Genomic DNA, 27,946 nt, shown 5'->3' on the forward strand with positions numbered 1-27,946 from the left:
CAAACCATCCTCTCCAGTCAGACTGCTCTTCTCTGTCTCCTAACCTCTGCTGAACCCATTCCTCTCACCTGAACAGCCCTGCTTCTTTTTGCCAATTCCTAACTCACGCCTTTTTCAAAGCCCATCTCAAGTTCCACCTCTTCCTCCCTTGAGCACCTATAGTTTTTACTGTCTCTACCATTCATTTAGCATTTTAAAATACAATGCTCTGGGATCGCTTTATATATTAACTCATCATCCAAAGACATAAAAGCAGAGAAGTTTAAAAAATTTTTCTTTCTCTCCCAATTCAACATTTAGCCACATTTCCCATAGCAATCACATTTTTATTTTAAAATAAATTTAAGGAATATTTATGTGTTTATTATAGGGGAGACACAAAGGAAGAGAGAAATCCCCAAATCCCCCAAACCCATAGAGATTACATGAATAACAAAATGGAGATGTGAAACTTGAAATTCTTTAGTAATTGGGACAATACCATATACTGTATTAAATTCTTTTAACTCTCCTGGGTGGGAAGATCATCAGTGGCATTTCTAGCTTGGAAGCCTAACATCTAAAATTAACCAAGCTTAGCAGTATTTTCAACTGACATCATGCAGAATTACATTGTTTAATGAACTAAGACCATTCAAAAATTTTGGGGAAAATGTTTATTTATTATTCTGAAATTGGACAGCTTTGCAACAAATTTAAGGTCAAAATTAACAAAACTACCTATTTAAGATTCTTATTATGAGACAAAGTTTATGCTTGTATCTTTACAAAAATCTCCTTTAGCTTAGTAAGTTGATAAATTTCCCCAATTCCTTATGTACAGCTTAAAGCTGACATTTAGCAGTTTCTAACTTGAATTACTCTGTCAACTCTATGCCTGAAATCTTCATTTTTGTAAGAATGTACAATTTTCTTAAATAAATGAACTTCAATATGGACATAATTTAGGTTTATACTACCCGAATAACATATAATAATTAGCTGCTATAGGTCTGTCCATTCTAAAGATTTACTTATAAAAAGTAACAGAATTCCAATTTCTGGAATCATTATTGCTTCTTGCATACACATTATCCTTGCAATTCCTATCTCATGAGATTGCTGTGAAAACTAAATGCGATAGTATAGGTAAAAGCAAAGACTGACAGGTAGCCAAAGTATTTTATGACTGAAGCATAGCATTAATACTCAAAATATTTTGGGAGTTATAATTTAAAAGTCATGTTGCTAATGCTTCAGGGAATAATTCAACCAATCAAATTGAGTTTCTTTTTCTTTTAAACATAAACAGTTTTTGTGCTCACTTTTTTTGTTTTGTTCTTACTAGGAAAAATTTTTAACTAAAACTTGGCTGAAATAAAAAAAATCTTATAACATCTCATCTTTAAAAGATCAGAACCTCTGCTTTCTTATTTGATCAATTTCAAGCTAGATTTAAAATACTAATCTAATTCTACTTTATTTCAGTGAAATGATGGATGAAATATATAAAGTTACTTATCTTTAAAATTTTCTAAATTTTATACTTAGCAGTTGAAGACCACACTTCTGAACTGTGCAACTTTAAAAAAATCTAGATTTTAGTACAGCATTAAACACAGAACCAGAGTATACCACAATGACTTTTATATTAATTTTAATACGTATGCTCATTTTCCAGAAGTGGTTTTGGATGTTATTGCATGATTTTAAAAAGCACAGAAAACTAGTCTACGTAAGGCACTGCCATACACAGGGTGGCAGCACTGAGAACCAAACACATGCAAACAGCAAGAACACTTGGAAGGGCCAATGGAAGCACACAAGTTGCCTGAAATCTGATTAGGACAAACTTAGATGTACGGATATTTTGGCTTTAATTAAGAAATTTCCTTTAATTCTGGAAGAGTATCATGCATTGTACAAAAGCTATTATGAGTCAGCCTCTGAATGTGATCAATTGCACTTCTCCCACAACAAACTGCTTTCTCTACCTTTCCCTGCACTGATGGATAAAAGGTGAACTAAGAATAATTAAATTCAAGCACCATATGAGATCCAATGTTTAAGTAAAGCAACTGTATCTCTGGTATATATTTTAAAAGATAACCCAGGCTATAATTAAAAGTGCTCTCAGATAGGAATTTAAGAATAACATGATCTTGAGAACATATCAAATAAAAGCAGTTATAGAAGTAAAGTTTTAAAATAACTGTCTATCAGCAATCTCTCAACAGCAATATTGTGAGATAGGAAGTGCAGACACTAGTTTATACTTTCTCAAAAGAAGGGCTTGTAAGAAAAACATCTGTAACAGTACTTAAAAAATTGAAATACTATTAAAAGTATTAAATGCTTGATAATTAAGAATTTAAATACAATAGACATTCAACCCAGTACTGACCTATTTGTCACTCCTTTTTTTGAAAAATAATGAAAATAATTGAACATATCATGATCTTTAAGTAATTTTGACCATAGATTTGAAAAAAATATTTTTATTAACTGATAAAGGCTAGCTGCTCAGGAACTTCTACAGAATTTTATATGTATTTTTTGTACTTTGCTTACAAACCTCTAGGCATAAAAAGTAGATTCAGATACAAAAACAACTATTTCAATTAAAATCATGTGTATTTCAGCAGTAAATCAAGTTATTCAGTTAAATATTTAAAGCTTTCATTCTATGTCTAATTAAGCCTATTACTTGATAGTTTACTTTCATTTTGATTTGGGTAAGCAAATATGACAATATATTTTAATACAGCATCTTTCAAAGCATAATATATGACAAATTATTTCTGAAAAATATGTCTGATACCTTTTTCTTAAAAATAAACTGAGCAAATCACATTAAAAGCTAGACCTCATAGATGTGCTTAACATAGAGCATAGTTAAATCAGTTATTTGTTTGTGTGACAGTAGCCCTGAGAATGCTTATGTTTTATGAAGCAAGATAAAAACATAAAATGTCACTAACTCCTGTTTGGTGTGCCTGATCATCACAGAAACTTTCCTTCTTTGAAACATTTAAAAAATCTTCCAGATAACTGGTAGGGCTGCTTCCACCACTCTTGGTGTAATTAACCTATTTTATTATACATCTATTTCTATTCTAATGCTAAAATCCTATGAAATTGAATAATAAACATCAAGTAAAATGCTACCAATATTAGAAGAGAAAAATCTAGATTGAAATTTATACAATTAAATTACCTCAGTCTATGACAAATTAGCAAAACACACGAAGAACATTTTCTTAGATTTATTTAGAAAGAATTTTAAAGGTGCAAGGAAAACAAATTCATGTTTGAGGTGTAGCTTATTTATAATAGGATATGCTGGTCATGTTAATATTTGTTTTTAAGTTTATAATAGGTTATAAGGTCATAAGAATCCAAATATATCAACTGACAACTGTTCTATAAGTTGCAAATGTATAATAACATAGAATAATGGAGCAAATTTCTCATCAATGGAATGCAATGCTTGAATAAATTATGTTTAGGAAATACAGAAAATAGCTTAAGAAAAGGAGAGTGCTCATATATAACAAAACAGCATTTTTCCTTCATTGCCCAAAGTTGATAAAAATGAAACCGAGTCATTATAACTCTTTTAGGGTATGATGAAAAGTGATGTGAGCTCTATGTAATTCCAGCATTAAGACAACACAAGAAAAAATCAAGTTACTGAGAAAATCTGGCAGACTAAAATCCAACCAGTGCTATTTTGAACCTGTACACTTGAACTATCTTAAGTTTCCAGGTTTAATTTCTTAAAATTCTCATGATCAAGAACAATTCAATAAATATTTACTAATGTATCTTCAAAGGAATAAAAGTGATTATGACACTTTCCAATTTTGCCTTTGAGCCAAAGGGGCTAAATTCTTCATTTGCTAATTGATTTCTAGTTTAAAAGTCTCCAAAAATGTATTTTAAAGTTAAAGGGCTCTAATGTCTAATCATTGGTTAAAGAGATATACTTTTTAAAAAACTGATATGGCAGTCCTCTACATGTAGTATTTATTCTGAGAATATTATCACATTCAGAAACAAAAAGATAGGAAATCATAATCAATATGTATATGTGCAATTCCAATATTGGTCTGCAATAATAATTCAAATATTTAACGACTGAAAGGCTAAAATGGGGCTCTCATTCTCAAAAAAGAAGAGTTCAAGGCTCTCTAATGGCACATCCTTCACAATCTGTAAAGGATTCTGTTGCCTTTTAAGAAAAGATGCCCCCTCCACTCTCAAAATATTTTCTAATACTAAAGGCACCTTCTATCCCAGAAGATAATACCAAAAGTTTAGATTCTCTTTCAGAAAAGTAATTGCTAAATAATAAATGGGAAAGAAAAAATTCCTTTAATTGGCAGCATAGACCTAAAAACATACCAGAAATTAAGAACTTTGTTGGTGAAATGTTATCATTATCTTGTGAAAGGCTTTTTAAATGGGACTAAGTCTGTAACAAATTATTTAAATTGCTCTAAAAAAGTCCATGAAGCAAACTATTCTTAGACTGAGGTTTTAAAATTTATTTCATTAACTTAAAGTTTTAAGCTTTCTGATGAACAATGAAGAAAATGATTTTCAATAATTTCTGACTTTCTCAGGACACTTCACGAAGACACACATTTAAAATAATCTTTAAAATCTTTTATGAAAATAGCAGAAAGTAATTTTTCTTATTTTAAAAAAATTCTGAATAACCACTACAAATTATTCTTAGAATTTAATTTAGTTTAATTCAAATCTAAGAAGATAAGGAAGGAAAGCTTTGGGGATCTTTTTTAAAAAGGTCATTATAAAACTAACAATTGGTATTAAAAATATTCTTGGTAGATCTCCCCAATTATCTAATTTTTAAGGCAAAATGATAACTTTTGCCTTGTAGTTAGTTATTATTTATTCACATAAGATGAATTTTTAATTTACCACAATTGTCATTTTTCTCTGAAATTCTTATCTACCAAATTCTTTACCATGAATTTTGGACATTTTAGTCCATACTTATTGTTATATACTTTCATTGTTTAAAATTATTATTTTTAAAAGACACCAAAAAAACATTTTTGCTTCCTAACATCTTCACACTGCTAGGTTTTCTATGTTTCTAGATTAAGAAGATTCCACTTTTAAATGCAAGGAAATATTTTAAGCAAATTTCTTGTCCTGTTAACCTAAGACATACTGCATAAGTTCATTCATTCTACACATGCACACACATTTTTTAGGTAGTCATCTCAAATTCCCAACACACACTGTGGTTAGTTTTAATACCATGATCCTGTAGTAACTCTGTTTACAAGACATCCAGGGACTTTTAAATACTAACAATTTTAATGCAGTATCACACCACCTTTTAAAAAAAATAAGATATTTCTGTTTTATAAAATTTTTTAATGTTCTGATAAGCATTTTTTTTTAAAGAGCAAAATTCTTAACAACAAACACCAATACACACGCAAAATCAGAAAACAAAAATACCCAAGTGCCCTTGGAAGTTCCACACCACCATACCCTTGTCAATACCACCCTGTAAAGAGGAGGCAGGGATAGCTATAAACAGTGAGTATAATGCAAACCTCTGGGGAGCAGGCTAATCAATCTAAAAGTAAAAATCAAATTATATCCCTGTAATAATTTCTACTAGGCTATCACACACACACATTTCTTACAACCTCAAATGTTAATAGCTCAATACTTTTATAAAATGTTATAATCTAAAAATCTTAATTTGTCAAATGATATTTTACAATGAAATTTGCAAATAAGATATAAAAGTTAACCTAATATAAATGAAAAGTAGTAACAGTGGATTTCAGGTTTGAGCATTTCAAAACATTTAGGCAATAAAATAAATACAAAAAGCAAAAATTAGTTACCTCCAAAGTATTCTTATGGTAAAAGAGAAAAGAATTCCCATGCATGAATTCTAAAATCAGGTTAACTTTACAGCTAATTAATCTGATTTATCCTGCACTTATATTTTACATATTTGTAAATACTTTTCCATGACTACCTAAACACTTACTAATTGGTTAAATATGCTACCTACATTTATTCCTGCTAAAACTAAAGGTCTACCTTTGTTTTTCAGAAGTGACTGATATACTTTCAAAGTATTCAGTGTTTCAGAAAAGGTGTTTATCAGGTTCTTAAGACATTTAAAAATGGCTCAAGGGATGATTTATAGCCCTTTTACCTTGATCATATTCACTACCTTGGATTTTGTTGAACAGATTCAGTTTTCTCCTTTTGAAACTCTTCCCTTACTCAAATAATTAAAGAATCTAAGATGTTATCAATATAAAGAGAAAAAATTAATATTTATTTCTTATACACTTGCAAACACACCAAAAAGAATATGTATTCCAAGCAATGTAAGTAAATTTCTTCAGTAAAACTTTTTTTTTCCTTGGGGATGTGTGTAACTGGTAATGTTTTACATATCTTAAATTTCCAAAGAACAGGATTCTAAAGAAAAAATATTAAAACATTCTTAGATAAAATTATTTGGACTACACAGCTCAAGAGGCAAATGATTACTGAAACAAGACTTCAAAGATAGCTATAGATATATGTTTTAGTCATCTGGCTTTTCAAATCTCACTTAAGACAGGAGCATTACATTTAATTTAGGAAACAACAAATTTAATCCTTAGAAAGGAAAATTTGCAGAATATCAAACCAAAATGTACATACTGACAATCAGGATTACATTAAAAATGAAGGAATAACCCCCACCTGTGCATGCTATTAAAACACAAATAGTACCCTTCAAATTTTAAAACTATACTGATAAAGCAAATTCACTAATTTATTTTGTTATAAATATCTACTTACTATTTACTAAAATATTTTGGTAATAATATACAGATACAGAATGTGTCAATATTAGCCCACACTTATAAATCTTCCACAGCAGCTAAATTCTTTGTATAATTTCAAGTAGCAAAATTAGGCATATAAATTTCAAATAAGACTATCAATATATGAGGTTTCTCCGATTCCAACTGAAATAAAGATTTTGAGTACACAACATCATTACATTATTTCTGTATGTTGGTATAATTTAACAGTAGCTTCAGAAAAGGATGTTCAACAGGTAGTATTTCTAAGGAATCACAAAAGCTCAGTACAATCACTTCAAATTAAATACTGTGCTGTGCCCCATCTAAATAAGACTCTCTAAGAGATTACAGATTTTAAATTTGTGCACTGAGTGCATTTTCTAAATCAGACAAGTAGCTAGTTGCATAAAATACAAACATGAAGAAAGTTTTACACCACCCTATATGAGAGGAAGAAAAAAAAATCACAATACTAGCTCTTTTATTTAGATTGACAATAAACCAATCATAAAGTGTCCAAACAACCTGAATAACACGATGATCTAATATAACTTGAATTCCTTCATTTTTTTATAGAGATTGAATTTATTGATATTAGCATCTGGTTTGTCAAAGTGGCAATTATTCAAGATCTAAGTCTCATTTACTTTAAATGCACAGCATAATTCTGACTACTTATAGTCAATGTAACTGTCTTGAGCCAAAATACAATGAAAATGTAAGATAAACTGAAAAGGCTTTGTAAGTCTTAATGGCATTCTGAAACCTCTGGACAGAGGATCATTGGGCAGGGAGGCGTTTCCCTTCTCTATTGATAGCTTAATCCTTTTCCAATCAATTTTGATTTAACTGTGGGTGATGAGATTAATTTTTTAATGAGTTCTTAGAAAGTTGTAATTGCTTCCAAAATCAGAAACCACAAGATGATGTACTCAAACACGTTACCGATGTGATGTTGTTATGGAGGTATTTACAGAAAGTTGAAAGAACTCAGTTGTAAACACAAGTTAACATACAATGGACTACAAAAATAATAACTTGTTTATACAGTATGGCAAGAAAAAACATTCTATATAAGAAGTCTAAAAATTCAGCTCTAACTTTAATCCATGTCTATAAATCATAAAAACAAGAGGAAATAAGGATTTATTTCAGAAACTCCATATACCTGTGGAAAATGGAACACAAGTAATTTCTACTGAAGATTAACCTTAATCCCCATTATAGTACAGCTAACAATTTACATATTTTAAATTTTGAGAATATCGTGGAAATCTAAAACATAAAAGCCGATAGTAGTTTATGGTCAGTAAACACTTTCTGTTAAATAACACAAATAAATTCAACTCAGAAGACGAAAACTCATAGGGCTCAGGATTTTAAAAATCTTTTCCTTTCAAAGGCTCAAAGTTACAGCCCATGTATAGGATGGACTTTAAATATGGATGTGTAAACTTTTCCATGGTGTTGGTGTGTGTACTTTCCTTCCCTCTAAAGAAATGCCTACTGCTTACAATATTAAAAGAATCTTCACCACTCTGTAATTTTCAACCAGAAGTCCTCAATGTACCTTAAGCAAAATTGAATATTAGGTATTTTACAGCTTTTACAAAATGGCTGTAAAATCACATTATGGGCATACACAGCTCTTTGATCTCACTGCACAGAATTCATAACTGTTCAATAATGCTATACCATTACACCACACACCTTAAACTATTTCCATTTTTCCACAATTCCTTCCAAAATCAGCTTCCAAAGCAAAGCAATGTAACATGAAAAGTTCCTGGGAGGGCTTGTTACACAAAAGAACAGCTTGGATACAAACTATACACATATCCATCTTCAGCTGAGGCTGTTTATCCCCCCTGTCCCTCCATCACTCCTATGGGTGAGTGCACTGGAGTAACAGAAAGGGAAGGCTCTTCCATCACCACACCCTCCTAGCACCTCTGCTTTTGGTCCTCAGACAGTGATTCTGTGTAGGTGATGAAAACCATAAGAAAAGAGAAGCTGTCCCTTTAAAATGCCCTGCTCTGTCCGTGGAACCAACATCAGCAGCACTTTCCCATTAACATCAATGTGATGCAAGAGACATCATCCTTTTATATACAGAAAACCAGAAAACCTCAGCTTAACATTCTTCAGGAAGGATGAACAGGTGAAGCAAACGTGTCAGGAAGGGGGAAACCAAGCAACTTCACACCCCTCCCCAAAAGGTACTCCAGCCTTGCACTCCAGCCTCTCTGAGCACCATCGCCTCTCTATCCCTCCTTTGCAGAGCCCAGTTTAAAGAAAGGAGGGAGCCACTAACAAAACCTGAAGCATAAATGCGACGAAAATGCAATCTAAAGCCGGAAAGGTTTATTCTTCCAATCACACATATTAACTCTATTAAGAAAATGGCATCACTTTTTTTTCCACCCAAAAAAACCCCGCAAAGATCATTAAAAGAGAGTTATAAAATAGCAAATATAGTGTTTATCTTATCTCAGATCAGTCCACATTACCAATAAGTTTAGCAGTTTCTGCACTACCACCTCCCCCCTCGCTCCCCCTGCTTCTCTTGCATCGGATTTTCACGTTTTCTCATTGTCGGTTGAGTTATAAAAGGCTTTTGCCCTTCGAAAGTTTTAAAAAATAAATAAATATTAACTCCTTGGTCCCTGTAAAGTCAAAATGGACTTCAGGGGAAAGGCGGTACATACTTTTACCTTTAGCGAGAAAAGGGGGAGCATCCCGGATTTTTAGGGATTTTTTGCGATTTTTTAAAAATTTTTATTTGGTTATATGCCTGAGTTCTCCCTCCATTTTGGTTGTTTATGATACTGACAACAAGCTGTCCCTGCTCTGTGCCGATCTCCTGCTTTCATTTAGCACCCCCTCCCCCTACTCCCCCTCGCAGCCACACACCCCGGGCTCACACCTCCCTGCAGACCCCGCACCCCGACCCCGGCTTGCCCACCTGAGGAAAGGGCAAAAACAAATTCATTTCTCCAGAAAAGAAAAACCTCTTTTGAAAAAGGGGCAAAGTTACCCCAAGTCACTCAAAGTGCCCCCCAAATATTGCCGACTGCGGGTTTCCGCCAGGCCCTTTGGGAAGCGACCTTCCCCCGGGATGTTTTGGTGGAAAATGCGGAGAGTTTACTCTCAAAACTGAATTTATATTAATTTTTCCCTTATTTTTCGGGTCTCTAATGTCTTCCGCTCTCGCTGCTGCCGCTGCCGCTGTCACAATATTCACAGCACCAGAGAGGAGGAGGAGGAGGAGGAGGAAAACTTTTCAAACTTTCCAGACCCTGAATAAAGGGTTTTTTTTTTTCCCACCGACCTCACCTTCGGGTCCCCAGCCGCATCGCCCCCTGCCCTGTCAGAAGCGACTTCGGGAGTCCTCGCAGCCCCGCGTAATTATTTTATTTTATTTTTTATTATTATTTTTCTCTCTGGGGTCCTGAGCAGGGGCTGAGAGTAGCACAAACTTTTCCTCCTCCTGCCGCCGCCGCTGCTCCTCTGCCCCCTCGGCTAGTCCCATAATTTAAATAACCCTGATATTTCTCCCGCTAAACGCCTCGCCGCCGCCCCGGACCCCCGGAGAACTCACCGCGGGGCTTTAACATCCTCCCTCCGGCCCGTCCGCCGCCTCTACACCGCCCGCGGAATTTCTAATAATTTTTTTCTCATATTTCGGGCTGGACGCGGCGGGCCTGGAAATTGTTTCCTTACGCCTCTTTCCAGCAGCCATTGTAGTGTATGCGCTGCCCCTGCAGCCCAACTTGCAGCTGCCGCCGCCGCCGCCGCCGCCGCCGCCGACGTCGCGCCCACCGCTGCCTCCCCCTGCCTGTTCGGCCACCGCCCCCGCCTCCCATCGGCCCGCCCTCAACCCCCGCCAGCCGCTGCGCCCGCCCCCCGCGCGCGCTCCGCCCGGGAGCCGTCCACTCGGCGCCGCCGCTGGCGGGAGCCGACCCACCCATTGGGCCGCGGCTCCGCCCGTCAAGCCGAAGTGTTAAGAGACGGGCCGCCGCTGGGGGGTGCGGTGGGGGCGGGGGAGAGGGGGCGGAGTCGCGCGCCCCGCCCCGCCCACTCCTCCCGCCTCGGCCCTCCTTTCGCCAGGCGGGGGCGGGGCGAGGCCCGCCTGCCCCTGCGGCCCAGGGCCCCGCGCGGCTGTCAGTCTGGCGGCGGCGCGCGCCGATTGGGCGGACTGCCGCCGGGGAGCGGGGGCAGCAAGTTCGGATGCGCGCTACTTAAGGTCCTGCTGCGTGAGCCATTGACGTGTTTGGAGCTGGAGACGGCCTGGGTGCTGGCGAAGCGGAGGCCCGAGGTGAGTGGTCCCCCGCCCTACCTCCCCAGCGGCCGCAGAAAAGCGGGAAGAGAGGGGTGCCCTTGGGCCGCAGCGGGGCCCGAATCCACTTCTGCGGCACAGAGGCGCTCCCGCCAGGTTTCGCCGCAGCGCGAACCTCTTCCCGTTGCTCTTCCTCCTGCCACATGGGTCTGTTCGCTCCAGGGGCGAGGAAGATGACCCCTGCCTAGTCCGGGCAACCCTAGCTCTTCTGCTCTCCTTCTCTGTAGCCTCTGAAGCGCAGTTGCCGGCCCCACCCCCAGTTCCCTGCGTTTTCCTCGCCCCTTGCCTCTTTCGGCATGGTCTCAGGGCACAGCAAGGTGTGTTCACCTGTGCGCACCGTCCAGGATCAGACGCTGGCGGGCTACACCGCGGAAGGCGGCGAGGCCTCGGGTTCGCCCCTTGTTTCTCCTCGCCCTGCCCGCCCACCTCCGGCGGGCCACCCTTGACTTCTTACCCTCTGCACCTGGCAGTGGGTTAACGGCACGGCGTGTGCAGCTTCCGGGTTTAGCAGAACCGCGGACCCTGCCCGGGCTCCAATCCCGGGGTGTGTGGGCATGAACGTGTTCAGAAACGTTCCCATCCCCCTGCCCTTTCAAAGCTACTTAGAGAGGGGGGACGTGAACCACTGGATGGGAAATCAAGAACTGCTTAATTAAGCAGTTTGCCCTTTGGAGTGGATTTTAGAGTTATTACCCGAATGTGCTATGGTTTTGTGGCCCCTCCTTCAAATCTTCGCTTGGTTTTTTTTTCTGGCTATCCTCTGCAAGTAGTAGAGCCTTGTAACATTTGTTTAGTACATTCAAAAAGTAATAGATAAGGCCCCTTTAGCCGAGCACTCGATGTTGCACTTCAGCCCCGCTCCTCACTGTAAATTGACATTTCCTCTTCAATTCCAGTTAATACACGAGGAACTCATGCAAAGGAGGGGACTTTCGGAAATCCAAACTTAGAGTGCCTTGTATTTAGAATCCGGAAGGAAAAGGAAATGAAATGTGAAGAAACTCATGCACCAAACTCGAACTGGTTATATGTCATGTTACCTAGGTATTATTTTTAAAGAACTTCTGACTGACAATAAAATATAGAGTAGGATACTTTCACGTAAGGAACGAAACTTAAATTTAATGCAAGGTTGTCTGATCCTCGTTGAGATTATTAAATCTAAAGTGTATGAACAGCTAAGAAGAGTTCTGTGTTCTCACATCATAGGATAGATGTAAAAAAAAAAGAAAGCTGTGAATTTATTTACTATCATCTCTCAGGAAGAAGTCAAGCGTGAAAAAAAAATTGTCTTCAGGAGAGGAAGAAGCTTGTAGATATAATTGAACAGCATCGATTTCTTTTTTGCCAAGATGTTACTGTTTGCTGGATATTTTCTTGTATTGTTCAATGAAAATCATAAAATTTTTATTCAGTAATTACTTAATGGACACCAGAATAACCAAACCCTTTTCCATTGTTTTTTTGCAAAGCCTGGTCTCCTTTGGCCTGGACATCCTGGTCTTTTCCATAGTAGAACCAGGCTGGGTGAGTCTTTTTTTTTTTTTTTTTTTTTAAGACCGGGTCTCCCACTGTCGCTTGGGCTGGAGTGCAGTGGCAGGATCTCGACTCATTGCAACCTCTGCTTCCCAGGTTCAAGCGATTCTCCTGCCTCGGCCTCCTAAGTAGCTAGGATTACAGGCACGTGCCACCAAGCTCGGCTAATTTTTGTATTTTTAGTAGAGACAGGGTTTCACCATGTTGGTCAGGCTGGTCTTGAACTCCTGATCTTGTGATCCGCCCGACTCGGCCTCCCCAACTTTTGCAAAGCTGTATCTCTAGGAATTGAATTGCAAGATTACAGAAGCACAGTAGCATTCCCTGACTTCCTGCAACCCAGGGAAGTAATCAGTTAAAAAGAAGATGCCACTGGAAGTAAAATTTCGACTCTTGTTTTTTAAACAGTATAACTTTTCATAATGTCAACTAAGCAATAACTTGGCTTTTTGGTGTGTTGGCTACCCTACTATTGGCCATAAAATAGGCACTCTGGTACTTCAGTTGATGAATGTTTTTGCTAGAGTTGGACTGTACTGAATTCCATTCTTATTTTGTATGCTAATTGCTGTAAAATAAGGAAGTAATTGTTGGAATGCATACTGTATTCTTAGGTTTTATTAGTGCATTTGGTTGCTTAAGAATGAGTAAACCACAACTGAATTATAATTGAACTATCTTTCTTTTTTGTTTTTTTGAGACAGTCTTTCTCTGTCACCCAGGCTGGAGTGCACTGATGCAATCACACAGTTCACTGCAGCCTTGACTTCGTGGGCTATAATGATCCTTCCACCTTAGCCTTCCAAGTAGCTGGGACCACAGGCACACGGCACACCACCAGGCTAATTTTTGTATTTTTGGTAGAAATGGGGTTTCTCTATGTCGCCTAGGTTGATCTCGAACTGCTGAGCTTAAGCAGCCCTCCAGCCTCAGCCACCCAAAGTGCAGGGATTACAGGCAGGAGACGCCACACCCAGGCTGTAGATGCATTTCAGTCCAATATATGGCCTTTGTGTTGAGGCATGGCCATACAAAGGAAAAACACGTTCAAGTTTTTTTTTTTTGTTTGTTTGTTTTTTGAGACAGAGTCTCGCTCTCACCCAGGCTGGAATGCAGTGGCGCCATCTCGGCTCACTGCAAGCTCCGCCTCCCGAGTTCACACCATTCTTCTGCCTCAGCCTCCTGAGTAGCTGGGACTACAGGTGCCCGCCACCACGCCTGGCTAATTTTTTGTATTTTTAGTGGAGATGGGGTTTCACCGTGTTAGCCAGGATAGTCTCGATCTCCTGACCTCATGATCCGCCCGCCTTGGCCTCCCAAAGTGCTGGGATTACAGGTGTGAGCCACCACGCCCAGCCACGTTCAAGTTTTTGTTCACAAAATACAGAGAATACACGAAGTTCCTCACTAGGTGATCATTATGCCAAAATCAAAATTTCAGGTACTTTTAGGGCTGTTGAGATGTATTGATTTATTTTCTGTCGTCTACTGCATATTTATTTTTTTTCTGTCTACCCTCAGTAAGAAGACTGTCAGGATGCCCTTGGTAACACGGAGGCTGAGAGATCCTGACATAAATCCTTGCTTGTCGGTAGGATGGTGTGCTTTAATTTTCATGAGTGTTAAGTTGGAAAAACAGGCTGCTTTTAGTTTTGTGGGCCTTTGTTTTCTGCAGTTGTTGAATAAAGTTATTTCTCTACAAAAAATATTGCTGGCCAGCATATCCTATTTAACTAGAGCATTTTTAGATGTTTATAATTTCTCTAACATTCATGTTTTCTTTTGTTTTCCTTATTTGTATAATATGCAAGCATTTGGTTGTCACTGTAAAACTACACAGGAAAATGTAACACTGAGAATGTTTAGTCCAAACATGGAAAACTGGAAGGTATGGTATTTTTAAACTGTCACTGACATTTATTGTTTCACTAGTAATAATAGCATCATGTCCTTGACAACCTGGCTGAGAGTAATGGGCTGATAATAGAATTAGCCTATTTAAAGCTTAAAGGTTTTCACAAAGGTATCTCATAAACAAAATGTCTTAAGAGTAAGCTTTTATTGGCATTTATTTGGTATGATTTGCAATACTTATTTGTGGTTTTGCTACCTTTGAATAATGTAGTTATCATACTGGTCCCATGAAAATTATACTCTTTAGTGATATACATTTTCCAAATATATACATTCATTAAATATTTGGCATAGAAATTCGGCTTTGTTCTGTTTAGGTAGAACATGTTTCTTAGATATGTGTTGCAAACTATCTATCCATAGAGCTAAAGGTTTCCTTTAGATCTGTGGTCCCCAACCTTTTGGGCACCAAGGACTGGTTTTGTGGAAGACAATTTTTCCACGGATGGGGAAGGGGGTGGGCGTCAACAGGCGTTAGATTCTCATAAGGAGCTTGCAACCTAGATCCCTCACAGGCATGCAGTTCACAATAGAGTTCATGCTCCTAGGAGAATCTAATGCTCCCACTGACGTGACAGGAAGGGGAGCTCAGGCGGTAAGGCTCACTCGCCCACTGCTCATCTCCTGCTATCTGACGGGGTTCCTAACAGACCACAGACCAGTACCACTTTGTGGCCCGGGAGTTGGGGACCCCTGCTTTAGATGACTTCACAGAATCATACCTTTCACTTTTAAGTTATTCAATGTACTTCCAGTTCACACAGCTTAAATTTAATCCCCATGTGGCACCTACTTTCCTTTGAATTTATAGCCTGTGTTGACGACTTTGGTTTTGAAGTAGTATCTATTAAAATTGCTTATCTGTAATCCCAGCACTTTGGGAGGCCGAGACGGGCGGATCCCGAGGTCAGAAGATCAAGACCATCCTGGCTAACACAGTGAAACCCCGTCTCTACTAAAAAATACAAAAAACTAGCTGGGCGAGGTGGCAGGCACCTGTAGTCCCAGCTACTCAGGAGGCTGAGGCAGGAGAATGGCGTAAACCCAGGAGGCGGAGCTTGCAGTGAGCTGAGATCACGCCACTGCACTCCAGCCTGGGCGACAGAGTGAGACTCCGTCTCAAAAAAAAAAAAAAATTGCTTATATAATAGTGTATTTGTATAGTGGAGTAAATGGTAGCCAAAAATGCATTGAGATGAATGGTGTTAATTTAGGTTGTCTTGATGTAGACCAGTTATTCGTGATTTACTTGGAATCTTGAAACCAACGTTATGATCAAACATTCAAGCCAAAGTGAAAATCTGGAAAAGCAGGAGAGATGTACTGTGAGTCAGGAGATGGATTCTGATTCTAGCTATGCAGTAGTCATTTAACACATTGCACCTTGCCTCAGTTTCTTACTAAAATGGTTACTGGATTAATTAATCACAGTTACTTGGCTCAAATTCCTGTGATCACATATTCAGAAAACAGGCCCAGATTATAAAAAGGAAGGTGTTAGCCTGAGCACAGTGCATACTTGGATAGTTGGCGAGATTGTCCAGTTTTTATTAGAGTCTACCCGTCAAAATGAACACAAATGAACTATTTCACATTATTTGCTTCTAGGGAAGCAGCTTGTTTATTTTTTTGTCTGTTTGCTTTTAGATCCTATTCTACCTTTTAAATGATGCCTCTCTTATGTCTGTAAGGAATCTGATGCTTCCACCAGATGTCTGGATGAAAATAACTATGACAAGGAAAGGTGTTCCACTTACTTCTTAAAGTATAAAAACTGCCGGAGATTCTGGGTAAGCCTAGATTGGTTAACTTTGTGTTAAAACCCATCTCCTAGGCTTGAAACTGAAGCCTAAAATTAGTCAGTACCCACAATCCTTTCCCACTGATGGCTGTAGGGAAACTTTTCAACTTGATCCTCTGCTAGCAGCTTTAGCCCTGAATGATCCTTGAGAGCTCTTGTTAGCTGCCTCCTCCTCCTCTAAGCTATAAGAATGCAGTTCTAATATAGGTGGGTCTTCCTAGGCATTTAAGGATCTGCAGCCCTAAAACAATGTCTTTGTTATAAATTTAGTTTTCCTGGAGATGAACAGAATATTTCACTTCCCTTGTCATAACACATCATGTTAGACTTCCATTTCTGCCTTTTTCTTTCTCACTGCCATCCGTGGTAGTTAAAATGCTCCATTTTTCTGAAAACATTGGTATAGAATTTCTGTTTCCTTGAGCCACTGGACCCAGCTATTTCCTTTCCCTTCGCTACACGCACTGTTGGTTTTATTTCACGATTATTCAGTAGCTCTTCTTGATGGACTGTATACACTTTTGTACTTTGTATATTCCCATCCCAATTGCTGTTAATGTATTCCTGTGGGAATGACTACTTCTATTTAATTGTTAATAATTTAAAAATGTTTATCTGGAGTCCTATAATTAGGTTTTGGGTTTTTTTTTTAAACTTGGTTTTTAGAATTTCCTGTTTGAGGAAGCAATAGCAAATTACTGGCAAATGATTAGCATTTAATACATGACTGATTTTGGTTTCTTCTTTTTTATTTTAATGCCTGTACACAGAATTCTGTCATGATGCAGAGAAGACAGAACGGAGTGAAGCCATGTATGCCTACGGCAGCAGAAAGAGATGAAATCTTGAGAGCAGTGGGAAAGATGCCCTATTGAGTGTTTGCATTAAAAGTATTTATATAACTTAGAAGCAGATGAATATTTCTAATAAATGATCGCTGTAATATTTAAGACTATACACCCCTCACCCAGACAGACCTTAAGTTCTTCAAGTGGAGACAGTGAAGTCACCCCGTGTCCTTTTTGCTTGCTGTCAGTGCCATGCCGATGGTATGTTGCTGCTGGCTGTGCTGTGGCATGAGTTTGCATGATTTTCTCGAGGCATGGAGTTAGGTAAGGCTACATGAGAAATCGAACTTTTCCACTGGGTTTTGAAAGAAGAATATGATGTGAACAAGTAAAGACTGAATGGGGCTGAGATGAAGGCAATGTTTCCAAGTAAAGGAAATGTTATGAGCAAGAGTGTGAGGCAAGGGAAGCTAGAACCACATTCAGAGAGTATCCTGTAGATTGCTCCACCTAGAATCTCAGGTGGGTGGAGCAGTGGTGGGAGAAGACTGGAAAGGTAAGTTGAAGGTAAGGAATGTGTGGCGGGCCTCAGATCCCAGGCTCATTCCTCAAATCAGTTCTTCCCTCACTTATCTTTGTTTAAATAAGGTTAGTACATTCACTAGGGACAAATGGGTTTTTCTAAATAAATGGCATAAAAAACTGGTCGTCTTTCTAAAGGCTAAGTTACAGGATTCTGTGATTGAAATCCTTAAATATTGGGTAGCTGTAGTATCAGTTTTTGAACCACAGTAATGGGAAGAAAGACAAATGGATTCCCTTAGGAGTAGAATTTCTATTTGCAGGATGAGTTGGGTAGGGAAAGGGGTCAGGGTTCATCAGGTGAACTCAACACTGATGAGGCTAGAACCTCACTTTATGATGTAAACACAATACTTATTCAGTGTGGTGACTGGGGTAGATTGTGAAGGACCCTCCTTATGCCCACTGCCTTTTAGAATCATTTGTTTCATTCACGGTAGTTTTATGAAGACATACTATTATTGAATGAAATTTAATATGTACTTGAAAACATTGCTTTTGTCCCTTCTCTTCATCTGGTCTAATTCAAGAACATTGTTTTAATGGCTGGTGACAATGAACCATCTGTCTGAGTCTAAAACCAAGCTCAAGTTTCTAAGCCACATGACCTTGATTGTTAAATGTAGTTATATTTGAATAAAAAATGGATTATTTCCAAGCCACATGACCTTGATTGTTAAATGTAGTTATATTTGAATAAAAAATGGATTATTTCCAAAATTCTTTTCATTTGCATTGACTGCTATAAAAATGATGGATTAAAACAGTACCAGAAAAGAATGAATGCATACCTGTGTAAGAAGTATTTTAGTACTTTTTTAAGCACACTTGTTAAAGGGCTTGGAATTTTAATGTCACTTCTTTGAATGTACATACCAATATCAACATTCATCTCGTAACTAGTTGTCCTGATGCCACTCTTGTTGAGTCTTTTCAGTACCTTTGCCTTACTGCTGAGCACTTCAGGTAAAGACATGGATACCCGCCTTCCCACCAGGCCCTCCTGCCCGCTGGGCCTCTGGGTTGAGGTTGATGTAGGTTCAAGAACTGCAGTTGGCGGCCGGGCATTGTGGCTCACGCCTGTAATCCCAGCACTTTGGGAGGCCGAGGCAGGTGGATCACGAGATCAGAAGATCGACAGCATCCTGGCTACCATGGTGAAACCCCGTCTTTACTAAAAATACAAAAAATTAGCCGGGCTTGGTGGTGGGCGCCTGTAGTCACAGCTACTCCGGAGGCTGAGGCAGGAGAATGGCATGAACCTGGGAGGCAGAGCTTGCAGTGAGCCGAGATCGCGCCACTGGGCGACAGCGAGACTCTGTCAAAAAAAAAAAAAAACAGTTGGTCACCAGTGGCACCCTGTAGGGAGCTCTAGTTCTGGAGATTGGGGAAGAAACTTTTTTTTGAGATGAGTGCCCCTCTGTTGCCCAGGCTGGAGTGCAGTGGTGTGATCTTGGCTCACTGGAACCTCTGCCTGCCAGGCTCAAGTGATTCTCGTGCCTCAGACTCCCAAGTACCTGGGATTACAGGCATGAGCCACCATGCCCGGCTAATTTTTGTGGTTTTAGTAGTGATGGGGTTTCACCATGTTGGCCAGGCTGTCTCAAACTGCTGACCTCAGGTAATCCACCTTCCTCAGCATTCCAAAGTGCTGGGATTATAGGCGTGAGCCACCGCGCACAGCTCATTTTGTTTTTTTAGAGACAAGTCTCACTCTGTTGCCCAGGCTCCAGTGCATTGGCGTCATCATAGCTCACTGCAGCCTTCAGCTCCTGGCCTCAAGCCCTCCTCCCGCCTCAGCCTCCAGAGTAGCTGGAGTTGTATCTGCCTGCCTGGCTCCCATTTTCTCCTAATGCCAACCTCCAACACTTAGGCAACTGGTAATCTACTTTCTGTTTATCTTATTGCCTATTTACGGACATTTATATAAATGGAATCATGTGGTCTTTTATGACTGGCCTCTTTGACAACCTCGTTTTCAAGGTTCATTTATGTTGTTGCATGTATCAGTGCTTTAGCATTCCATTATGTGGCTATACCACATTTTATTTATCCATGAATCAGCTGATGGGCATTTGGATTTCCGCTTCTTGCCTATTATGAGTCATGCTGGTTTTTGAACATTTTGTACAAGTTTTTATGTGGACATTAATTTCTCCTTAAGGTATATACCTAGGAGTTGAATTGCTGGGTCAGGTGGTAACTTTAACCTTTTGAGGCACAAACAGTTTTTCAAAGTCGCTGCACTGTTTTACAATCCCATCAGCAGTGTATGAGAGTTCCAAATTTCTCAGCTTCCTCATTAACACTTGTTATCTGCTTTGGATTACAGCCATCGTAGTGGGTGTGAACTGGTATCTCCTTATAGCTTTGATTTGCATTTCCTTGATGGCTAATGATGTCAATCAAATTTTAATGTGTATATTAGCAGTTTGTATTTCTTATTTGGAGAAATGTTTATTTGGATCCTTTGCCCATTTTTAAATTTTTTAATTGGGTTGTCTTAATTACTGAGTTTTAAGAGTTCTTTATATATAACAGATGAAAATTCCTTATCAGATATATGGTTTGCAATTTTTTTCTCCCATTCCGTGGGTTGTATTTTCACTTTATGGTGTACTTTGAAGCACAAAAGTGTTTGATTTTGATGAACTCCAATTTATTTTTTTCTTTCGTTGCTTTTGGTATCATATCTAAGAAAGCATTGCCTAATCCAAGGTAACAAAGATTTCCACCTTTTTTCGTAGAGTGTTATGGTTTTAGCTCTTACATTTAGGTCTTTGTATATTTCGAGTTAATTTTTGTACATTATGAGGTAGGAGTTAGGCTTCATTCTTTTGCATATGGCTATTCAGTGTTCCCAGCACCATTTATTGACAAAGAACTATTCTTTTCTTCATTGAATTGCCTTGGCACCGTTGTTGCAGATTTGTTGACTGTACATGTGAGAGTTTATTTCTGGCCTGAAATTCTATTCCATTGATCTGTATAGGTCTGTCCTTATGCCAGCACCACACTGTCTTGATTACTGTAGCTTTGTAATAATGGCACAGCTCTTGGATGATTGGTTTCTGTAAGTGCGTTTTTTATAAAGTGCTTTCAATGACAAACTAATTGTTTGGGGAGTTTTAATCAGCAAATCCTTAACATACATGTAATGACTCCGTCCAGGCAAAACTGTTCAGTTTGAAATATGTCTTCGGTAATTCCCTAATTCCTAGTTTGCCTCTTGACACCTACCCTGAAAACTTCAGTATACTCTTCTTATAACCTGGTTGTTCAAGATCTCATGGCACCACTTTTTAGTGGCAGTCTCAGGAGTTTTTCTCATCACGACTGTTAAATTTGCCTCTATTGTATTTATTTCCCTTTCCAAGATTCTACTTTGGGAGAGGTGAAGCTAATTAATTTGATAAATTGTGTCAGTGGGCGCCATGAGAAATTTTGGCGTCAGGCAAGCTTTTGATATCAATTATCAACTAACAAAATATGGAGAAGGCGTTTTACTGCTTAAACTACATTTTTAAAAAAATTTTTCCTTTGCAAAATAAAAACTGAAGGTGAAAAAATTAGAGTGCATTAGGTGACTCGATTTGCCTAATTTTACCACATTCAGTAACATACCCAGCTATCCAGAGTACACAAAGTGAATATCACAGTAGAGATGAGGGGGAATTAAGAGAAGGTGAGAGGAATTCTGACCAAGCATGCGAGGAAGGCCTTAGAGAGATTACACATGAACTGAGCCTGAAAAGACAGGTGAAATTTTAACTGGAGCGGTCAAGAGATGGCCATTCAAGTTCAGAAAATAGGATACATTGGGAATGGTGAGTGTGCATGGAAGGAATGCACAGGTTGAGCATCTGAAATTTGAAAATCTGAAATCTAAAATGTGCTGAAATCCCAAATTTGACGCTCATAGAAAATGCTTATTAGAGCATGCCAATTTCGGATTTTCAGTACAATAAATCTGTCCCAGAAGCAGCTGGTGTCAAGAATTTTCAAGATTTTCCATGCATTTAAAAGCTTATCTATTACGTAAAAAGAACGTCATAGTACATGAGCTATAGGATACCTTGCTTTTTTCACTTCATGATATTAAGTGATATTAAGGTTGGAGTAATTTTCTATTTGTGATTATAGATTTACTTTATTTCTTTCAGTGGCTTCAGTTTCTGTTTTATGGCATACCATTATTGAAGCAATCTCCTGTTGATGAGTATGCTATAAACAAGGTTGCAACATCTTTGTTCTTGGATCTTTGTCTGTGCATGTTTTTATCTGTAAAATTTCTAAGAGTGGAATTTCTAGGTTAAAGCTTTCTGCATTTAAAAATGTGTAGATACTGCAAATCAATTGCCCTTCAGAAAGGACCACACCAATGTATACGCTCATAAACAAAGCCTGTGAGTGTTTCTTTCCTGACACCCTCAGTCCCACTGGATACTTGAAAACTCTTTCATTCTTACCAGTCTAATCAGTGAAAAATGGAACTGCAGGTTTTTGGTTTTCCCTTGCCCATTTAAAACATGTTGGTGCGAATGATTTGGGGACCTTTGGTCTATCAAAGAAATTACCTGTTTGTCATGTCTTCTATGTGTTTTCCCTAGTTTGTCTTTTAACATTATTTTTGGCTTGTAAAGATATTTCTGTACAGTGTTTTACATTTCAATGTAATTAAGTGGATCTGTTTTTTAATTTATGATTTCTGGAGCTCAATAAATACTCAGTGAATCCACGTACCAGTACTGCTGTTACCGTTCAATTCTGTTCAACAGATATTTGCTAGGTGTCTATAATGTGCAAAATGCTAGGCTAACATTGTGGAGGAGCAAGGAAGAATAACACCATCCTGGCCCTCAAAGAATTCTATTCTGCTGTAAGGGAAAATGAAACGAACACCATAATAGGAATAAGAGCAAACTTTTAAGAGGGGAGCCTCAATAAACACAAAGGGGCAATAAACACATAGCATGTTGGAGGAGAAGTTCTTACGGGAGTCAGGGTATGTGAAGGGAGGTAGCAAGAGAAAAAGTCTAGAAAGGTAAAATGGGTGTAGATTATGAAAGGCCTTGAATGCCGTGCTTGGTATTTTAGACCTTATTCTGTATGCAAGAGAAAGCTATGAAGGATTTTGAGAGATGGAGAGGATCAAATCTAATTTGTGTTTAGAAAAATCTAGAGGCATTGAGGCAGACAGTTTATTACAGTGATTCTGAATCACACTGCAGCTGTCTTAACTTTTCTCCCATTGAATCTTACCCCCACCTCCCACCACCATTCCTTCTCTATACTATGGCCAGGCAAATCTTTCTAAAACACAAACGAATTAATTCCTCTCCTTGGGAAAAAATTCCCAAGACCTGCTCACCACCTCAGGCACATGTTCACATTTCTTCCCTTGGTTTACAAAATCCTCTGAGAGCTGGCACATTTATGAAGGGAGCAGCTTGAGGAAGCTGAAAAGGGATTTGGTTTTGGACACAAAAGACCCAGCCCATGTCCTCAATGACCTTAGATTTTAGTTAGAGAGAGAGACATAAAAATATCTAACTATAGGCTGAGCATCCCTTATCTGAAATACTTAGGACTGGAAAAGCTTTTTATTTTGATTTTGAGTTTTTAAATTTTGGAGTATTTGCATTATACTTAGTTGAGCATCCCAAATCTGAAAATCCGAAATTGGTATGCTCTAATAAGCATTTTCTGTGAGTGTTAAATTTGGGATTTCAGCACATTTTAGATTTCAGATTTTCAAATTTCGAATGTTGAACCTGTGCATTCCTTCCATGCACACTCACCATTCCCAATGTACCCTATTTTCTGAACTTGAATGGCCATCTCTTGACTGCTCCAGTTAAAATTTCACCTGTCTTTTCAGGCTCAGTTCATGTGTAATCTCTCTAAGGCCTTCCTCGTATGCCTGGTCAGAATTCTTCCCACCTTCTCTTAATTCCCCCTCATCTCTACTGTGATATTCACTTTGTGTACTCTGGATAGCTGGGTGTGTTACTGAATGTGGTAAAATTAGGCAAATCAAGTCACCTAATGCACTCTGATTTTTTCACCTTCAGTTTTTATTTTGCAAAGGAAAAATAAAAAAATAAAATGTAGTTTAAGCAGCAGTTGCTTTATTCCAAAAAGGAGACTCAAAGAGACAGATTTGTTTTGCTTTTCAGTTATAAACACAAGAACAATTTTCACTGATAATCTTCCATATTATGAGTGGTGTCTGTCATTGCTTGTGTCCGTCAGCACGTGACAGCCCTGCAAGTGTCAAGTATGGTGTTGGTGAGGTCTAAAGCCAGGCCTCCTGCCCTGTTCAGAGCCCGTGGTTTCAGAGCAGCTGGGCTTTTCCTCTGACAACTGGATGGTGCTATTGCGCAATGAAATGCAAAGTCTGTTTTAGAACACATGCTTTTTTCCAGGAAAACTCTTAAATTACATTTAAAAAACTTCACCTACAAAAACTTTAGGTGACTGTACACTCTATTTTTCTGCTTCTTTTGTCATTGTTTAGTGACCACAAATGAATAGGCTTGAGATAGACTCAGATTCCTCCCACCAGTCCTGGTAGGAAACTAAAGGAAAATCAGGTTCATTGCAAAGCCTTGTACTTCAGTATTGGTGGGTTAAGGGAAACAGGGCCAGTTATAATATGAGGAAGTTTAAGCAGGAAGAGAGGAAATGATAGAGACTCATGAGGCACTAGCAAGAGGAAGAGTATGGTTCACTGAGTGCAGGATGGAGGCTGTGGATTGCAGTAGGTCCTAAGAATAAATGATCATCTACCATACACATGAAGATCCTCATGCTAGAATCTCAACCACAAATCCTGCTGCACACACAGAAGTAAAACACAGCAGGGTGTGGAAAGAACGTTGCATTCAGAGTCCAAATACCTGGGTGTGGGTTCTGGCCTTGCCTCTTATCACCTGGATGGTCTTGAGTAGATTGCTTCATCTTCAGCACCTTTCCTTCTGCGAAATATATATTTAAAAAGTAATCTGTAGGATGTTGTGAAACCCAAAGAAGCTTCCCATGTGTTGTGCAAGTAGACATTATTAATATTTGAAATGCATCTACATAGATACTGGATGCATTTGTAATAAGTAAAAGCCTCAGCTAATTCTTAGTTGACTCTGGTAAAGCCATAATATCAACTACTACAACTTTTTACTCAGCCACCTCTTAAACCTCTCTCCCACCCACCCCCCAAAAATCCAAAATGACAATTTAAAAAACTCCACCTCGCCTATGAAAAGTTACAAAGAATCAAATTGTTTGTTCTTTTATTTCACTCCTTTACTTTTAGTTTCATTATACGACTTGGTCCAGAATGTCCTCTCTTGATAATTTTCTTCTCCTTCACATCCTACTATGATCCTAGTTCCTTAATATATACCTGGAGTCTCCAATAAGCAAGGCATACAAAAACATTTTATTGGGGGAGGTGGGGAGATTATAAAAGGAATTGGACCTATATACCAAATCATTGAGAAGAAACTTAATAGCATCCATCAACATTTAGAGCACGACATATATAGGTAAAGCTGACTGTTGGCTAGATTGTCCCACTGACCATAACCAGAAAGTCCTCTCCTTTCTCTTCCTTCCAAAGCTATGCTTCATTTCCTTCAAGAACTGCTCTAGTCTCTTCTCACTTCCACTGAAATCTGTGTGCTAATTCTGCCTCTCCTAGTCCTGCTCCTGAAGCACCTCTTCAACCTCACCTGTAGCTTTCTCGCTTTCCACCTTCCCTGTGCTGTAGCGCTAAGTGCAGCTCTAGGTGGCTCTGTACATGGTTATATGTTGGTGTCTATCATTTTATTCCACATTGTACACATAGGTTTTATCTGTCACATCCTGCATGAAAATGCAGAAGCAGAGACCACTGGGGTACTTCATGTTTGCACAGCCCTTTGCAGTTTATAAGATATTGTCAGAAACATGATCACCTTTAAGATGCAGTACAACCCCATGAAGTCAGTATTTGTCCTGCTTTGTAGGTCCAAGATGGAAACTCACAAAGTTTAAGTGACCTGCCTACTGAATGGGGTTCTATGTTGCCCCCACTCCCCAGTTTCTCCTGTGGTGAACTCCACTCGCTCAGTGTCCTTCATTTCCTTTGCAGCTCCTGACTCTATTATTCAAATTACTATTCATTTCACCATTTCATACTTACTGAGTGGTACAAACACACACACAAAACTGCTTCTGTAGAAGATGTAAAAGTGAATGAGGAAGTTTATACTGTAGAAGAAAATTACAAATTAACAAATACCATTGATTGGATAACTGATTCTCTGCTAAACCTTCTCATGAACTCTAGGAAGTCTTTCAAAATGTTTGATTCTGTGTATCCTGTCAACCTCATCGCATCCTTATCCCATCCACTGCTATCCTCTGATGACAGTGAGAGATGACATTGGTGAGAGATGACAACATGCCCTTTGTCATAAAGTCGAAGGAAAGAATAAGGCAAAAAGCCTTGATCATCTGCAAAGTGGACTTCTCCCCCCTGGATAAGTAGGCTGGTTTTGTCATTTTCTTGTACTGGAGTTTCCTGACACATATGTGGACTCCTTAAAGACTTGGGAGTTGTGGACTGGCATGGGGTGTTTTGAGTTTATGGTACACACCCTGGGCAACCAGAGCATCATCTCATCTCCCTGTTCTTTCACTTCATTTATACATATACATCATCTTGTAGAACAGAATTCCAAACCCTTGACAGCTTCTGTATATAATTCCTACTTTTGAAGAATGTCTTTCATAACTTTAATAGATTGCATTTGTCTCCCTCTTTGGAAAGCAAAACCAAAGGACCACCACTGCAACAGAAAACTCAAGACTGGTGAATATTCCTGCAGTCCTGCTAAGCTGAGGCTGTATATTTCCAGCCTTCTCAGCGTTATGACTTCCCATGCCTAGTACAAGGGTGTTAGACTAGTGTTTGGGTCAGTTTCCTATGTCTCCTTTTTAAATCTCATTACTTATTTGCTTATTTATTTTTAATTGTTGTATGGGGATGGAAGAGAAGATATGAAAAAGTAAGGAGAGAGGGTATACAATGGGAGCTGTGTCACTGGTGGTTAAAGGCATGGTCTCTGCTCTTTCACTGGGTGGATTTATAATTCTCCTTACTTATTCTTAACTGGGAGCTTTGGATACATTCTTAGATTTAAAAGTCTCAAGTTCTGTAACTGTAAAATGCCAACCTCAAAGAGTGACCTGTGGATATTGATTAAGACAATGTCTGTAAAAAACAGCATCGTGACTTGTTCATAGGAAGCACCAATAAATATTGGCTACTTTTATTATTCTCTATTGTTACCTTTTGAAGAGAAGGGAAAGTCAAAAGACCCTTATAAAATCTCTGTTGAAACAATGGGGTTCTAGTTTGGTTTTTATCTGCTGAAATAATAGATCAATATTCCCTAATCGCCATGCTGTTGAGCTCCTCATGTTTTCAAAATTGCATCCTAGTCTTGAGTAAGAATTCGTTATTGCTGAATGATTTCAAGACTAATTATAGTTATTTTAGTATCTGGATATCTCTAAGGGAGAGGGCGAGTTCGATAAAATTGCATGGTTTGGCAAGTCATTAATCTTCAAGAAGACAGTAACATATTTCCAAAGATAGCCAGAGCATATTATAACAATTAACTGGAACAGAGACCTTCCTCCTGAAATGTTTATGGCTCTGAGGTTCTTCTCTAAACTATACAATAAATGATGAGATGGATTTTCTTAGAAGAAGTGAGTAACCAAGAGAGGGAATGCATTGGGCACTTTGAAGAATATAGGCTAGGGTGGGACAAGGAAAGGATGTGTTTAGATTAAATAAAAGTTCTAGGCCGGGCGCGGTGGCTCAAGCCTGTAATCCCAGCACTTTGGGAGGCCGAGACGGGTGGATCACGAGGTCAGGAGATCGAGACCATCCTGGCTAACACGGTGAAACCCCGTCTCTACTAAAAATACAAAAAACTAGCCGGGCGAGGTGGCGGCGCCTGTAGTCCCAGCTACTCCGGAGGCTGAGGCGGAAGAATGGCGTGAACCCGGAGGCGGAGCTTGCAGTGAGCTGAGATCCGGCCACTGCACTCCAGCCTGGGCGACAGAGCAAGACTCCGTCTCA

General features: G+C 38.9%; 2 protein-coding genes across 8 annotated transcripts in view; one reads left to right on the forward strand and one right to left on the reverse strand.

The window, feature by feature from the left end:
- The window catches only part of PLAG1 (PLAG1 zinc finger), a 51,471-nt gene extending 40,765 nt beyond the window's left edge, over positions 1–10,706 (reverse strand). For all 4 annotated transcript variants that reach the window (XM_033202532.1, XM_033202529.1, XM_033202531.1 and 1 more), the window contains exon 1: positions 10,450–10,706. The gene's annotated coding sequence lies outside the window, so the exon portion shown is untranslated. The remainder of the gene's footprint in view (positions 1–10,449) is intronic.
- Positions 10,707–10,893: 187 nt separating this feature from the next.
- On the forward strand, positions 10,894–18,528 carry CHCHD7 (coiled-coil-helix-coiled-coil-helix domain containing 7). 4 transcript variants are annotated; one of them, XM_033202358.1, is made up of 5 exons: positions 10,894–11,166; positions 12,084–12,231; positions 14,245–14,314; positions 16,285–16,427; positions 17,209–18,528. In XM_033202358.1, exons 2-4 carry the CDS (start codon positions 12,173–12,175, stop codon positions 16,399–16,401), a joined length of 246 nt encoding a protein of 81 aa, XP_033058249.1. In that variant the 5' UTR covers positions 10,894–11,166; positions 12,084–12,172; the 3' UTR covers positions 16,402–16,427; positions 17,209–18,528. The 4 variants fall into 4 exon arrangements, with proteins under 4 accessions (XP_033058249.1, XP_033058250.1, XP_033058247.1 ...); XM_033202356.1 differs by having other exon boundaries at positions 10,926–11,166; positions 16,329–16,427; XM_033202359.1 differs by lacking the exon at positions 12,084–12,231 and having other exon boundaries at positions 10,911–11,166.
- Positions 18,529–27,946: the final 9,418 nt, after the last annotated feature.

The sequence above is a fragment of the Trachypithecus francoisi genome, unplaced genomic scaffold (genome assembly GCF_009764315.1).
Source record: "Trachypithecus francoisi isolate TF-2019V2 unplaced genomic scaffold, Tfra_2.0 Lachesis_group7, whole genome shotgun sequence".
In the NCBI taxonomy this organism is placed as follows: Eukaryota; Metazoa; Chordata; class Mammalia; order Primates; family Cercopithecidae; genus Trachypithecus; species Trachypithecus francoisi.

Bases quoted from the DNA above. Each gene is read 5' to 3' on its own strand.
- CHCHD7 (XM_033202356.1), top strand. From the start codon at position 12,173: ATGAAATGTGAAGAAACTCATGCACCAAACTCGAACTGGTTATATGTC. The intron at 12,232-14,244 runs GTATTATTTTTA...GTCTACCCTCAG, and splicing joins TTATATGTCATGTTACCTAG to TAAGAAGACTGTCAGGATGC. The intron at 14,315-16,328 runs GTAGGATGGTGT...TATGTCTGTAAG, and splicing joins ACATAAATCCTTGCTTGTCG to GAATCTGATGCTTCCACCAG.